The following is a 17,617-nucleotide window of genomic DNA, read 5'->3' on the forward strand; positions in this document are numbered from 1 at the left end:
ATTTTTGTTCTGGAAGTGAACTTCTCCTTTTAGTCGTTTCTTCTGGGGTGTTTGTAGAATTCAGACAAACCCATCTTTTTGTAGGTAACATGATTCATCTTACCTGAAATGCATTTCCTAACTGCGTACTTTCCAAAGCAAAGACCTTCATGTAACATCTCTCTTAAACAAACAAATCTCACTGGCAATATGACCGCTTTCACCGGTGAGGTTCCTGAAATGAAATGACTGACGTCTGAAGAACGCTGAAGGACCTGACGGCGTGTCCGATTGTCCTCGGTCTCTCTGTCTTGCTGGTGTATGACGTCGTAGAGTTGCCGTTGAGGAAAAGTCAGATAACAAGCACCATCAGCAAACTGCTGCTCAGTGAGCTTACCTTGTATCATATACAGAAGAACTACTTTATATGTCAAATTAGTTCATCAGTCTTGACAAGAAAGTACCAGCTGACCAAACTGAGCATCATTTCCCTCCTCTGCTGTTGGTCAGTAATGGATCAGTAAAAATTCTGTCCAAGAATCCATTAAGTGATTCTTTTCTATCTGCTAATGGCTACACTGGACAGGAGCAAAGCCACTTTTAAACCAGTGTTACCTGTAAACACACACACACACACACAAATTGTGACATCATGATCTATTTATTCACTACTGCATATACACTTACCAGACACTTTTACGTATTATTATATCAGCACAATGCATAAAATCGTGCAGAGACAGACGAAGTGCTTCAGTTAATGTTCACAACAATCATCAGAATAAAAAAAAAATCTCAGTGAATATAACCATGGCATGGTTCTTTGGGCTGGTTTGAGTATTTCAGAAAGATCTTCTGAGATTGTCCTGCACCTCAGACTGTAACAGACAGTGTACAGTGCTGACCACAGTGATGGCAGTGATCAGAAAACAATGATCAGACTAGTTTGACCTGACGATAAGTAAACAGGAACTCACTCTTTACAACTGAGGTGAGCTGAAAAGCATCTCAGGATGCACAACATGTGAAACCTTGAGGCGGATCGGCTACAGCAGCACAAGACAACAACATCAGGGTTCCACATTTGTCACCCAAGGCTACAGTGGGAAATTATGCTTTCTGTCTATGTTGTTAAAGAACAGGTTTCAAGTACATGACCTCTGGTTAGTATCTCTTAGCTTTATATAATTAATTAATTAATTAATTAATTAATTAATTAATTAATTAATTAATTAATTAATTAATTAATTAAAACTATGTACTGCATCAATTGATGTTTTATAAGCTACTGAATAATAAGGGGAGGAGAAATATTATTAAATAAAAATATATTTGCTGGAATTAATGTAATAATTACAGCTAGAACTACTCATACAGCAATATATATTACCTTCTCTTGAAATTTTAGTTAAATATTTGTCATTTTCTCATTCATATATCATAGGTTATTTTATAATTAAACTTAACTTATAAGTTTAATAGAAATAGAATAGGATAGAAAATGCAGACCGAAAAGTTAAGTTAAGTTAAGTTAACTTAACTTAACTTAACTTAACTTAACTTAACTTAACTTAACTTAACTTAACTTAACTTTTCGGTCTGCATTTTCTATCCCAGATTTTTTTTTCCTTTAAAGGCAATTGTTTAAGAATAGTGGTGGAAAAAATACCCCATTTTGGATTCTTCTACTCCAGAAACATTTGGTGTGTGGTGTAAACGACACGCAATTTGCATAGTCAGTATGGAGAGCCCAGAAAATTTGACTTAAGCATGTGTGTGTTAGGTCTCTCTACATGACTCACTTTCCCTGTGTAAACTACGCTGAGTCTTTCGGATTTCGGTCACCAACACCGAACACGACTCTATATGTGGGACTATGTAATAATCTAATAAATGGCCTGTGACTGTGCATAAGCTTGGTGATGTTACGCGTGTGTGTGTGTGTGTGTGTGTGTGTAAGCTTACCTCTCTCTCATGGGTAATGTAGGCTGTGTGCTGAGGAAGGAGAGCTGCTGTTCCAGACTGCACACACGGAAAGCCAGGTAACAGGATGACATAATCAGCAGGATTATACTGTACAAACACACACACACACCTGATTAATAAAGAAATTGCACTAATTTTGCAAATCTGATTATAGAACAGAAAAATAAATGCTTGAAATAAATCCATGAGGTCCATAGCGCATGGTTTTATGTTCACTCACACAGCGCTGGCCAATAGAGGGCAATACAATAAATCGAAATACACAATATATTGACAACACTTCCGCTAATCACTGATAAAATCTGGCTTTTGTCTCTACTCATCTATAAACATTTCCTAAGAGACTCAGACAGAGTGGATTTGATTTTGGCACATACAGCAGGATGAAGAACTTGAGGAGCTGATACTCCATGTGACCTAGCTCTGGTACAGGCTCAGTCAGCAGAATATCCTCAGCCTCGAGATGTCTCTCTGAAAAGCACAAACAAGGAAAAGAAAATGCATAAAGTGCATTAGTGTATAAAGCCTTAAACTAGCTCATGTGGTGCTGGATCATAACTTATATTTATGTATATCAGAAATTTCAACAATGATTTAGGTTTTCAACTCCACACATTTCTTGTTATTATAGATCAGTTAGGGTATCTAATGTAATCCCATAAGAGGTGATTTCAAACTAATAAATAGATTTTAATCATAGATTTAAATGTATTTAAATTAATTTTCTATTTTAAAAATTCTTCTGAACTGATATATTTCCGCAAAGCTGATGTTCATACAAATAAAATTTGATTCATATTTGTTCTCTCTATATTCACTGATAGAGACTTTAAGCACTCTTGTACGTCGCTCTGGATTCTGCCAAATGCCAGAAATGTAAATGTAAATGAATTGAATTCTGATGTAGTGAATTATAGCTGAAATAAATCTATCCTGCACTGACTGTTTTACAATCACCTCTGATGCAAACAGAACAGATGCCCTAATTGACTTATGGAGATGATTGATGATGTATGTTAAAATGAAATGCAGGGAGATATATCTTTAGCCGAGGTGTCTGTAAACTTTTGGCCTCAACGGTATGTGCAGCATTCATTTCTCTATTCCTTCAGTGTCAGTGGTTGGGTAAAAACCTCCAGAGTAACTAGACTATAATATATATAACATTACAGTAGGATTATAACATGTGCCTAAATATCTAGGATAACATTAATTATCACTTTCTACAGATTTCCGCCTGACTCTATGAAAACTAATCATCAATGCCAAATGTTGAATTCGACTTAAAGAGCATGTGAAGATGTTTTGGTAAACCTGTCACATGTCTTATTCAGGAAAATGTGTAAAAACAATCATAATGTGTAAAGACTAACCTTGCTTTTCCTATACAGCTTTTACCGTATACTTTCCTCTTACTATCTCTGGATCTGTATGTATGTATCTTTACACAGCACATATCATGAAAGCAGTCTTTACTTATATTTAAATAAATATTTGAACTAGTGCTTAACAAGATAACAGAGTATGTGAGTTCTGGGCTAAAACACAAATAATTGTGAAACCATGTTGTGTTCAAGGTGGACAGAGGCCTAGAAATACATCACTATAGTAACAGTCTGGTTGCTTAATACATAGTGTTTCAGCTTCTGTGTTTTGACTGGATGCAAAGCAGCACAATCATGGAGAGAGTATTATTCAAGGGGTAAAGATAAGAGATGAATAATATAAAGTGGAATTTAATACATATATACACACCGATCAGGTATAACATTATGAACACTGAGGGGTGAAGTGAATAACACTGATCATCTCCTCATCATGGCACCTGTTAGTGGGATATATTAGGCAGCAAGTGAACATTTTGTCCTCAAAGTTGATGTGTTGGGGCAAAAAATGGGCAAGTGTAAGGATTTGAGCGAGTTTGACAAGGGCTAAATTGTGATGGCTAGACCACTGGATCAGAGCATCTCCAAAACTGCAGCTCTTGTGGGGTGTTCCCGGTCTGCAGTGGTCAGTATCTATCAAAAGTGCTCCATGGAAGGTGGCCAAGGCTCATTGATGTTCTGCTGGAAAACCTTGGGTCCTGCCATCCATGTGGATGTTACTTTGACACGTATCACCTACCTAAGCATTGCTGCAGACCATGTACCCTCTTTGATGGAAACGGTATTCCCTGATGGCTGTGGCCTCTGTCAGCAGGTTAATGCGCCGTGCCACAAAGCAAAAAATGGTTCAGGAATGGTTTGATGAGCACAACAACGAGTTTGAGGTGTTTGTTGACTTGGCCTCCAAAATTCCCCAGATCTCAATCCAATCGAGCATCTGTGGGATGTGCTGGACAAACAAGTCTGATCTATGGAGGCCCCCTCTCGCAACTTACAGGACTTAATGGATCTGCTGCTAACATCTTCAGGGATCTGGTGGAGTCCATGCCTCGACGGGTCAGGGCTGTTTTGGGGGGACCAACACAATATCAGGCAGGTGGTCATAATGTTATGCCTGATAGGTGTACATATACATGGGGTCCAAATGTCTGAGAGCACTAACTAAAAAGCTTTTGCCTTCTTTTTTTTTCTAATGTAATGCAACGCTTCTGTGGTAAAAGCAGAAATCTTTGAAATATTTATATAAATTTCAGAAATTCTTAGCACTTGGCCTGGATTCCGGATATTTTAGGAAACACCTTATGAGTGTCGTCTTAACACACGCTTCAGTAGAAAAGATCAGACATGAAGAAAATCAGTTAACATGCACAACATCACACATTTGCTTATATTTAAATAGCGCCCTAGTGCAGATTCTTAAAAAATGGAAACTTTCAGATCTAATTGTTTAAGATCATGTGGTCGGTACTGTGTGTGGTATTATTATGTGTGTGTGTGTGTGTGTGTGTGGTACCTTGCAGTTGTGTTTCACTTGTAAACGAAGGCTTTTCTGCACTGCTGCTGGAATTTCCCAAAAGATCAGGGAGAGATGAGGAGACGGATGGGACTGAAGGCTTCCTGCGCCATTTTAACACGGCAGGGTAAGCGCTGGTCACCGGGAACTCATCCTGAGGGACAAAGAGAGCACAGAGATAAAGAAAGAGAGATAATTTAGCAATTTTGCTTTTGAACTATGCTTTTGATATGCTTTGAAAAAATCACAATGGCTTCTAAAATTTGTTTTGTTATTAATTTGAACCTCTATCCTGGAATTGTTGGTCTATTTTCACTTTGCTGAAACAGTCAGCTACCTGCTGATAGATGAGCTGGTGGGACTCAGCATGTGATTCATCTTTACCTAAACTGACCTTTAGTACTTTTTTTTAATCTGGTCATTTCTCTAAAACTCTCATCCGTACACTGATCCAACTGACAATGTTCTAAAGCTTCAATTTCCACACTAAAGCCTCTGTCAACATCACACCAACATCACTCATGGATAACTCTGTTATCCATTGTTTATGTTCACTTTAATATTCAGCCCTATTACATGCCACTGTAACTGCACTAGCGATGTCCTCCTTTGACTTCAGCACAACTCACACCTGCTGTCGTCACACTGGAAAAGAAAACGCAACCAACTTCGATTGCTAAATACATAATAAATAGTTTAATCTAAACATATACCAGAATTTCGCTTGCACTAGTACAGTCCTGATATTGTATGTATGTATCTATCTACACATGCATGCTATCGTTTTCTGAGTCAACAGTTTCAGCTAAGTTAAGTACAACAAACTGAACCTGGACTGAGTCAACAGTGTTGTGTAAAGTGTAGCAGGATGTTCTATAAATACATGACAGATACACGCTGAAGTGGGTGAGCGTATAACCATAACATGGTGTTGTGCAACACTGAAGTTTCTTACAGTTGACAGAGAGCCAGGCTCTTCGAGATACTGCTTTAGACTCAGACTCTTCTTCCCATTGACCTGTGGATCATAGAATCATAGCGCCATGTGGTAAATGTGATGGTGTGACTGAGACGTGTGTTTGCTCTTGTACATGAGCGTGTTTGTTTTACCTGCAGATGGGTGCAAATTCTCCTGAGGACATCATAGACGCTGTCCCGAGACAGGAGTGAGACAAAAACATACTGAAGGAAGAGAGTTAGACGCAGATTTTCAGAAGCCGTCCTATATCATCGTGAATCATGGGAATATGGTGAATAATATTGGCTGATGAGTTCCAATCATTTTTCATTTGAATTATTTATTATAGATCATTAACGAGTACATATTTTTTCTTTTATCACAGAAGAATAATTAGGATTACTGAGATACCCATGTAACCAAAGTCAATGATCCAGAAATTCAGCTAGTATTTATTTACAGTGACGTGTCATTGAACTCTGCATTAAATGCTGCACAGTTTGTTTCTGCCATGTGATATTTGCCTGTCCCGTTTATTTCCATTGGCTCTGTAGAGGCCGCGTTGGGACTGACTGCAAACAGGAATACAATTAAACGTACAGTGTATGTCTGCATCAATGAGGATACCTTCTGACTGGTGTCTGTAGTGATGGCGAGGCCATTAGGGACCAGACCAGCTGTTTTGTGCTTCTTTACCAGACGAACTGAAACTACAGGAATAGCCACCTGAGACACACACACACGTTAATAACTAACCTGCTCCAGCCTCCCGCATTGTGACTCCTTGTTTCATTTACCTAGTTAAAGCACATTCAAATCAGTTACAAGGGAGTAAAAAATAAAAGTCTTATGTAACTACGTCCTCTGAAATGAAACAAAGGTTCAACCAGCAGGAAAGCAAACAAAGTTCCTGATAGCGGGTCAAGAGTTGAGGATGTACTGAGTCTGTGATTGGGTCACGAGATGTGTTTTACTGACCTCTGCGCATATTTATCGGAAGGAGCAAAAGCACTGATCAATGATCTCACCTGAGAAGGTTTAATTAATAGTAAATACGTGAGATCCTGATTTGAAAAACAAATGAAAACACACAAAGCACATGATTTCCTTTCTTCTGTCTGCTTTATGCTGTCTGGATTTTTTTATTGTTTTAGGATGAACCTGATGCAATCTGGACAGATTGTATAGGCTGAAAGGAGAGAAAAAGATAACTATGGTGCTATTCAGAACAATTTCGAAAAGGAACAGTGATTAACTGAAAGCAATGTGAAGCTTATTATCCGTTAGGTTTGTGTATAATGGTCCTACCATCTGTACTGCTCAGAAGAAGAATTTTATATAATGAGTTACTCCTACACCATCGAAACTCTCTTAACTTTTAACAGGGATAACTTTAGACCTCAGGTGAACAGTGACCCACTCAAGAGAAAGTGAAACTTATAGCTTCTGTGGAAAATATACAGAGCATGTGTGCATAAGTGAAACGACTCTCCTTATTATAAAAGTACACAGTCTACTTCTCCCACACTCCCAGAGCTAACCTTGATGTCCTTGCCAAACAGGTTAGCGTAGAAACACAGCCAGTTGCGGGAGATATAGAGTCGTCCTTGCAGCAAGATGTCCCTTAGGAGAGCGCACGAGTACACTAAAAGTCGGAGCAGAAATGTAATTAGGGTTATTTTTCCTGCCTATGAAATGGTTTCAGACTCTACACCTGCCAAAACGAATGCACTGTGGTAACGATTTACATTTCTGCTGAATGTGTACTGTAACTGAAATGTGCCAACACAACGAGTTACATAAACCCATTCAACTCTGTGTTGTACGTTGAAACAGATTCGACGATGAGTATGTTTATAGCTAAACCAGAACGACCCATGCGACTCACACATCATCTGAGACAGAAAACCTCATAGCGTACCTTTCATGAGGATCTCCTCTTTGGGAATGTTCTGGAAAAGTTTGTGGTACTGAGAGTTGTACTTGCTGACAGTCTGTAAGGGGAGACAGGGCGGTGGGGTTAGATGGTGAGAGCTCCGTCTGCCTGCCTGCTCGCATTCGACATTAAACATCTTAATCTTCTTGGTACAATCTGTGTGTCATCTCTGACAACACTATACAGTCCACGGGCATGATAGGAGAAAGAAAAATGAATAAATTGCAAAGCTTTTATTTTTTACAACTTGCTCAGTATGCCCAACACTTTTCTTCATACTTGAACATAATATCCAGTCAATCACAAGACACCAATGATGAGTAAACTATGTGCACTAACACTGAGCGTTCCTCATTTTCTCTGCGTAACCCTGCGTTTTCAAACTGACCTCCATTTTCTAAGAGCAGAATTATCCGTATTTGCTCAGATACATTGTGGTCTATAAATAAAGTATATAAAAATCTACATTAACCCTAGACTTAATGGACATCCGGTACATTTATACATCGAGCATTCTGTGGAAGTGAAACGATAGGATAAATTCTACAATTTTGCTGAAGAAGCCTTTTATAAAAACACTACAGGTTGAAGGAAAAGTTAAGGACCGACGGGGATCCATGGCGATCCAAGAGTAAAATACGGAAAAACAGGACTCAGTGCCTGAGGAAAAGCATAGAGCGTATAATAAATACAAAATTAGCTATACGTAGTTTTACACTCATTTAACCTTTTTTTAACTACGTGCAAATTCAGTCATTTATAGAAAAATATATCACAAATATGTTCTAAGGATAATACAAGATCACCCCTAATTCCTGCCATGACCTCTTTCCTCACCTTGATCCACTTTCCGAATCTCCCTGACTCCAACACCATCCTACTGCTTACTGTATTAGACTCCATGACTCTCACCCTCTCAGCCCTTTGTGAACTCGTATCTCATTCCTCCACTCCAGTTTATCCCCGAGACTCTACATCCTTAATCTGCTTATCTTTACCTGTTGGGAATGGAAAGTCTCACACCTGCTTCTCGACTGGAAACAAGCAGAGATTTCCACTTGATAAAAACCTTATTGATCACCATCAGCGAGGTTTATAGCTCACCTCTACCTAATGTTTAACCATCTAAATCAGGGGTAGGCAAGTTCGGTCCTAGAGAGTCGCAGTCCTGCAGATTTCAGCTCCAGCCCTGAAAAAAAAAACTCACCTGCCTGTAGCCTTAGTAATCCTGAAGACCTTGATTTCTGCAGGATTGCGGCTCTCTAGGACCGAACTTGCCTACCCCTGATCTAAATGAATCAAGCGAGCATTGGATTTAGCATGCTACACAGCAGAAGAGCAGACTGGGGAGATAAAGGAAAGGGGTGATGATTAGACTTGCACTGGAATGCACATCCTACTGACAGTGCTCGAAGCTGAAGCATCAAACCTGCTGTTATATTTGTGATTCGTGAAGTAATGCCTCATTTCAGTAATAGGAGTCTCTCTGACTTGAAATGAGCATAAAAGCAGACGTCAAGTCGGAAAAGTTACTTAGCCGTGTAAATAACAGCCCAGAACAAAAAAAAAAACATTCAGTCACAGTAGGAACTAAACTGCACTACACAAACGAGGTCAGGAAAACAAATAGCCTGACATCAGGTGTCTGGAGCTCAGTGGCAGATAAAAAATGCACACACATAAACACCTACTTAAACCAATGTATAAACAGCAATAACTGCAATCCCACCTGCACCTGAACAGAGCGCATGGACACAAATCCATGCACACACACACACACACACCAAACAGCAAAACAGCACAGTTCAGAAAGAAAGGAAACCGTTGAATGAATCTGTTTCACACCCAGGAAATATTCGGCATAAAGGAAAGTGCTTAAGTTTCATCCTGTCTCTATAAGGAATTATGTGGGTGAAAGAAAGAAAAGATGATACTCACAGATCCCCGATAGCATTTCTTTACATCTTCATACGAGAGATCATCTATCAGCTGCAGCCTATGACAAAGAAAAGAAACACACACAGTCACATATATACAGTATGTGCATATGTGTCCATATACTGTATATGACTAAATTATTTGCACTGAAGTTTTTAAGTTTTTGAAGGCCAATAACAAATATTAATAAACGTCTGCACTAGTGATACGTACATCACGTATCGAAATCGCAAGGCAAAGGAAAAGTAAAATAAGCAATAAATACAAACAAACCTGCTTTTATGATGCATTTGAATTTTGGTTTTACTGTGAAAACATGTGTTTTACATAAAAAGTACACAACTGCAACTAACTAAAAAGGCTGTTTTGAGAGGCCATGTTTCAGTCGCTCAATAAACACTTCAATGTGTGCTTCCAGAATAATTGAAAGTCAGCTGCTATTTTTACCATTTTAAAAATCTAAAGATATTAAGCTCTGGTTTGCTGCTGGAATTTTGTGTGTTTGGAACAGGAATGCAAATCCAGCCCTGGTGTGTATGTAAGAGGGCATGCTGAGGCACAGCTTTTAACCCCACAGACACTGCTCCACAGACACTGCTCTATAAACACAGATACACCGACACTACTCTATAGACATTGTTGCACAGACATGGATAGACAGACTCTACTCCATAGACACTGCTCCGTAGACATTGATACACAGACACTGAGACACAGACACGAATACACAGACACGAATACACAGACACTGCTCCACAGACACTGCTCCATAGACAGTACTCCATGGACAATGCTCTATAGACACTGCTCCATAGACTCTGTTCTATAGACACTGCTCCATAGACAGTACTCAACAGACACTGCTCCATAGACACTGCTCTGTAGACACAGATACACAGACACTGCTCTATAGACACTGCTCCACAGACAGTACTCCATAGACACTGCTCCACAGACAGTATTCTATAGGCTCTGTTCTATAGACACTGCTCCATAGACAGTACTCAATAGATTCTGCTCTATAGACATCGCTCCATAGACACAGATACACAGACACAGATACACAGACACTACTCCACAGACACAGATACATAGACACTGCTCTATAGACACTGCTCCACAGACAGTACTCCATAGACACTGCTCCACAGACAGTATTCTATAGGCTCTGTTCTATAGACACTGCTCCACAGACAGTACTCCATAGACACTGCTCCACAGACAGTATTCTATAGGCTCTGTTCTATAGACACTGCTCCATAGACAGTACTCAATAGACTCTGCTCTATAGACATCGCTCCATAGACACAGATACACAGACACAGATACACAGACACTACTCCACAGACACAGATACATAGACACTGCTCTATAGACACGGATACACAGACACTGCTCTATAGACACGGATACACAGACACTGCTCTACAGACACTGTTCCACAGACACAGATACACAGACACTACTCCAAAGACACGGATACACAGACAAAGTAAATGCAGCATCAAGTTGGAATTCCTACTTTGGAACTTGCAAAGGTCGCCACAACTCTCCAACTCCGCTGAGATCACAAGTGATGTCAAATCAACATAGTTGCTACAGAATCAGGAGTAAAAAACCTCTCTCTCTCTATCTCACTTCAAAATCTCTCTCTCTCTCTCTCTCTCTCTCTCTCTCACACCTGATCCTGACCCCCTTCTGCTCTCTGGACCTGCTTGAATGCATGGAGCTTCAACATGACAACATTCCGATCTCCAACTATCTTCTGCTCTCCAGGTTTTGTACAATCACCCACAGTAAGGGTTAAACTGCACTGCACAAAGTAGGTCACAAAAACAACATCTCTGACATCAGCTGTCTGGAGCTCTCAGTGGTCAGTGGAATGATGTCACTAACACATCATGTACAACATAAAACAAAAATATATACAGATGCCTATAAACAATAATGGATAGTGTGCATTAGCCCATGTACAGAGAAACAACACACCCACCCACACTGTAACACAGCCATACACACACTGTGACACACCCACCCACACTGTAACACAGCCATACACACACTGTGACACACCCACCCACACTGTAACACAGCCATACACACACTGTGATACACCCACCCACACTGTAACACAGCCATACACACACTGTGATACACCCACCCACACTGTAACACAGCCATACACACACTGTGACACACCCACCCACACTGTAACACAGCCATACACACACTGTGACACACCCACCCACACTGTAACACAGCCATACACACACTGTGATACACCCACCCACACTGTAACACAGCCATACACACACTGTGACACACCCACCCACACTGTAACACAGCCATACACACACTGTGACACACCCACCCACACTGTAACACAGCCATACACACACTGTGACACACCCACCCACACTGTAACACAGCCATACACACACTGTGACACACCCACCCACACTGTAACACAGCCATACACACACTGTGACACACCCACCCACACTGTAACACAGCCATACACACACTGTGACACACCCACCCACACTGTAACACAGCCATACACACACTGTGATACACCCACCCACACTGTAACACAGCCATACACACACTGTGACACACCCACCCACACTGTAACACAGCCATACACACACTGTGACACACCCACCCACACTGTAACACAGCCATACACACACTGTGACACACCCACCCACACTGTAACACAGCCATACACACACTGTGACACACCCACCCACACTGTAACACAGCCATACACACACTGTGATACACCCACCCACACTGTAACACAGCCATACACACACTGTGACACACCCACCCACACTGTAACACAGCCATACACATACTGAATCACAACCTTACACACACTGTGACACACCCACCCACACTGTAACACAGCCATACACACACTGAATCACAACCTTACACACACTGTGACACACCCACCCACACTGTAACACAGCCATACACACACTGAATCACAACCTTACACACACTGTGACACACCCACCCACACTGTAACACAGCCATACACACACTGTGACACACCCACCCACACTGTAACACAGCCATACACACACTGAATCACAACCTTACACACACTGTGACACACCCACCCACACTGTAACACAGCCATACACACACTGAATCACAACCTTACACACACTGCGACACACACACCCACACTGTAACACAGCCATACACACACTGTGACACACACACCCACACTGTAACACAGCCATACACACACTGTGACACACCCACCCACACTGTAACACAGCCATACACATACTGAATCACAACCTTACACACACTGTGACACACCCACCCACACTGTAACACAGCCATACACACACTGTAACACAGCCATACACACACTGAATCACAGCCATACACACACTGTGACACACCCACCCACACTGTAACACAGTCATACACACACTGAAACACAACCTTACACACACTGTGACACACCCACCCACACTGTAACACAGCCATACACACACTGTGACACACCCACCCACACTGTAACACAGCCATACACACACTGTAACACAGCCATACACACACTGTGACACACCCACCCACACTGTAACACAGCCATACACACACTGTGACACACCCACCCACACTGTAACACAGCCATACACACACTGTAACACAGCCATACACACACTGTGACACACCCACCCACACTGTAACACAGCCATACACACACTGTGACACACCCACCCACACTGTAACACAGCCATACACACACTGTAACACAGCCATACACACACTGTGACACACCCACCCACACTGTAACACAGCCATACACACACTGTGACACAGCCTAAGAACGGACTGAACCTAGCCCTGTAGCTTGTTGCACTGAAACACCTAATATGATCACATTTGCATAGTTATCATCATTAACTATAAATAACTTCATAATGTTTGCCACTCCGCTACACAAGGTACTCTATAACTCTGTCAAAATGAAATGTTACTAAATTAATGTAGAGTATAATGAAATGTCTGAAATATACTATTATTAGTACTGGGCAGCAATTACAGCTGTGAGCTTTGTGTTTCCAGACTCAAGCACAATAAAATAGGAAAATAAGGGGTGAGTTAATGACCAGGTCAAGTAGGTGTGTTAGAGCAGGGAAATCACCAAGACCACAGACGTGCTCCTCTGCCATACGTCCTTAGGAAAAACTTAGTCTGCTGTTCAGCCAAGCATTCTGGTCTAGCTCACATGGAAGGTGTCGAAGCTGGTGAAAAGGTGTGTAAGGCTCAGTTCCTTCTCGTCTTTGTCAGGTTAACAAACTACACTGACATCCGCAGTGAGAAATGAGAGTTTGACAGATGAGTGCAGTATATGACGTCCTAGTAAATAAAGAGAGGAGGAAAAAATATTACTGGCACATATAATGTCAATAAACGCCAACCTCCCTCCCTCCCACACACACACACACACACAAATTCTGAAGTCTTTAGAGAAAAGGTTAGAATCCTTCATACTGAGTCATCAATGTGTCTGTGCAAAAATCAACATGTTTATGGCGAGCATACTTTTTGTCTGTGGCAAGAAAAAAATATTTTGGAAACACAATATGACAAGATTCCTTATTTGAAAGTGGAAGACTGGGTTTAATCTATAAATGCACTGAATTAAAAAAGGGAGAATAAGTAAATGAAATTTTTAGCCTTCATGTCTTCAGAAGAATTATACACCGATCAGGCATAACAATATGACCACCTGCCTAATATTGTGTTGGTCCCCTTTCGCTTTCAGATCCCAGTTCCAGTTTCAGTCCCAGTTTCAGTTCCCCTTTCAGATTACATGGGCCAGCCATCTCTCCCCACGTGCATCAATGAGGCTTGGCTGCCCATGACCCTGTCGCCGGTTCACCACTGTTCCTTCCTTGGAGCACTTTTGATACTGATACTGACCACTGCAGACCAGGAACCCCCCACAAGAGCTGCAGTTTTGGAGATGCTCTGATCCAGTGGTCTAGCCATCACAATTCAGCCCTTGTCAAACTCGCTCAAATCCTTACGCTTGCCCATTTTTCCTGCTTCTAACACATCAACTTTGAGGACAAAATGTTCACTTGCTGCCTAATATATCCCACCCACTAACAGGTGCCATGATGAGATCATCAGTCTTATTCACTTCACCTGTCAGTGCTCAGAATGTTATGCCTGATCGGTGTATAATAATAAAGTAAAACCTTAAAGAGTTATAAATATTTCTTTTATTGACTTGAGCGTTTAACTCAAACTTTTGAGCCCTGAATTTGGCATGAGAAAAGAAAAAAAACCAAAACAAAACAAATAACAGTGGTGTGGGTTTTGCTTCAGCTGAACCGTGGCATTGTCCACATCAGGTGTGCAAGCTATGTGCACTCTGAACCAAAGTCACGTTACTTACTGTTTCTACATTTGTGCCAGTGAAAGCGTTATTATGGTTGTTAATATACAGATCCAGAATTGGAGCGATGTCATGAGGTCACTTTTGACTTCAGTCTAACCAGCATGGCTAAAAAAAACTTTCTTTTTTATATTGATTGCTGGGTCACTGGGTTTTCCTTCACAGTGACATGTCAATCATCCAAAAAGCACCATTCTTCACCACTTTTGCATGTATTGGTAATAGAGAAAAATAGTGATTATGTAGTGATTTGCAAATCAGAGTACATGAATGTGTATGTGTGTGGAATTGAGCCATGATTCAGACAGATCGTGCCACCGAACCAGACTCGGGTATTCGGCTCCAGTGTAAAATGCTGTCATCACTTTATGTATATATATCATCACTTTATCTGACATGTCACAGCACACCAGAAAGTACTGCAAGTTCTTTTTTTGCACAGAATTTTGCAATTTCTGCACGAAAACTCCTAAGCAAGCTTTAGGAGATTTCAAAATTCCCTTATTTTAAAACTAGAATGAATTCACTGATTTACACAATTGCAATTTTGACAATACAGTACACAGTTATAAGGAAGGAAATGATTAGTGAACACCATCTCCGGTGTCACTCAGATGAGGATGGGGTTCCGTTTGAGTCTGGTTCCTTTTAAGTTTTCTTCCTCATATCATCTCAGGTAGTTTTTCTTTTGTCATTGCTGCCTCTCGCTTGTTTCTTTGAGATAAATCCAACTTTAAAATGTATCATTTATATTCTGAATTTATGTATATATACACCGATCAGACTTTACATTATGAGCAGTGAGATAAGACTGATGATCTCCTCATCATGGCACCTGTTAGTGGGTGGGATATATTAGGCAGCAAGTGAACATTTTGTCCTCAAAGTTGATGTGTTAAAAGCAGGAAAAATGGACAAGTGTAAGGATTTGAGCGAGTTTGACAAGGACTAAATTGTGATGGCTAGACGACTGGATCAGAGCATCTCCAAAACTGCAGCTCTTGTGGGGTGTTCCCGGTCTGCAGTGGTCAGTATCTATCAAAAGTGCTCCAAGGAAGGAACAGTGGTGAACTGGCAACAGGGTCATGGACGGCCAAGGCTTGTTGAGCGATGGCTGGCCCGTGTGATCCGATCCAACAGACGAGCTACTGTTGCTCAAACTCCTGAAGAAGTTAATGCTGGTTCTGATAGAATTGTAACAGGATACACAGTGCATGATGGGTCATGGCCGTTTTGGCAGCAAAAGGGGGATAAAAAAAATATTAGGCAGGTGGTCATAATGTTATGCCTGGTTGGTGTATATATCTGTAGGTGCTAATTTGTATTGTTAAAAGCACTATATAAAAGCGATTAGGTTGTTGATTTGAGGATTGGGGTTCAAGCCCAAGCATTGCCAAGCTGCCACTGTTGGGCCCTTGAGCAAGGCCTTTAACCCTCACTGCTCCGGGGGTGCTGTGTCATGGCTGACCCTGCGCTCTGACCCCACCTTCCAAAGTAGTGATATGTGAAGAATGAATTTCACTGTAATGTATATGTGACGAATAAAGGGCTGCCATTTCTGTTTGTTTGAGTTTTGCCATTTTTGACAAAATGTCCTTCAAAAGCTGCCTATGAGTGATGATTACATGCAGGATGCTGCAACACACTACAGGTTTGTACTGGAACAAAGAAGTCATGGAAGAGTGTGTTTTTTTTTTTTACTATCCTGCAGGCTGGAGCAGGTTGTCAGATCTAAAGCTTGCAAGATAAATAAAGGTCTCAGTCATCAATATGAGAGTGTGTATTTGTATATAATGCTGTGTGAGGCTTTCATTCATTCGTCAGTAACCGTGTTTTCCCAGACAGGATGACTATGCCTGTATATTTTGACAGCTAGAAATCGGCTGTACTCATCTATAATGACAGAAGTGTGCTACTGGAGGCGACAGCAGGGAAACATCTTTTATAGTTCATCCTAATGTACCATCAATAATAGGTTGAAGATGGACAAGAGTATGTAAACATTCTCGCTGAATTGAGATATCTGATGTCATACTGGCTCACTAGAGTAAAGGTGGTCCCATTGTGTGGTCTTAAACAGTGATTACTCTGTCTCTCTGTCATTACCAGCTCTTTGTGTCTTTGTGAGCTTAGTGCAGAGGGAGGATGGTGCTTTTCTACCTAATGAGGCCCAGTCTCAGTACCAAAATACACTGCACGCCTCCGTTACACTCATTTCCATCCTTTTCATTTCACTCTCTCTTGTGTGATGCGGGACGTGCCGATATGACGTTATATTATTGTGTCAATGTACTCGATCATTTAAATTGGGTATTAGCATTAGTATTTGAAAGAGTATTAAAGGGGGAAAAGAACATTTTATTATTTAATTATTTATAATTACATTGTTGTGTTTTGCTTAACATCTTACCTTCACACTGAGCATGAGACATTTATCTACTTGCAAACACTAACTTTTTATCTTAGATAAATACTCGACTACAAT

The 17,617-nt window shown here is 40.8% G+C and overlaps 1 protein-coding gene across 5 annotated transcripts in view; it reads right to left on the reverse strand.

The window, feature by feature from the left end:
* LOC131364541 (GRAM domain-containing protein 2A) overlaps nt 1–17,617 on the reverse strand; it is a 28,180-nt gene continuing 10,563 nt past the window's right edge. For 2 of the 5 annotated variants that reach the window (XM_058407752.1, XM_058407751.1), the window contains exons 3-12: nt 9,696–9,753; nt 7,743–7,815; nt 7,363–7,466; nt 6,449–6,547; nt 5,974–6,045; nt 5,819–5,881; nt 4,864–5,017; nt 2,343–2,436; nt 1,945–2,052; nt 1–594 (exon numbers count right to left, since the gene is read on the reverse strand). In XM_058407752.1, the coding sequence (XP_058263735.1) occupies nt 591–594; nt 1,945–2,052; nt 2,343–2,436; nt 4,864–5,017; nt 5,819–5,881; nt 5,974–6,045; nt 6,449–6,547; nt 7,363–7,466; nt 7,743–7,815; nt 9,696–9,753 (829 nt within the window). In that variant the 3' untranslated portion in view covers nt 1–590. Of the gene's footprint in view, nt 595–1,944; nt 2,053–2,342; nt 2,437–4,863; nt 5,018–5,818; nt 5,882–5,973; nt 6,046–6,448; nt 6,548–7,362; nt 7,467–7,742; nt 7,936–8,594; nt 8,961–9,695; nt 9,754–17,617 lie in introns of those variants that run through there. The other 3 variants (XM_058407753.1, XM_058407754.1, XM_058407756.1) reach the window with 3 other exon arrangements.

This window comes from Hemibagrus wyckioides, linkage group LG14 (genome assembly GCF_019097595.1).
Source record: "Hemibagrus wyckioides isolate EC202008001 linkage group LG14, SWU_Hwy_1.0, whole genome shotgun sequence".
NCBI classification, from domain to species: domain Eukaryota; kingdom Metazoa; phylum Chordata; class Actinopteri; order Siluriformes; family Bagridae; genus Hemibagrus; species Hemibagrus wyckioides.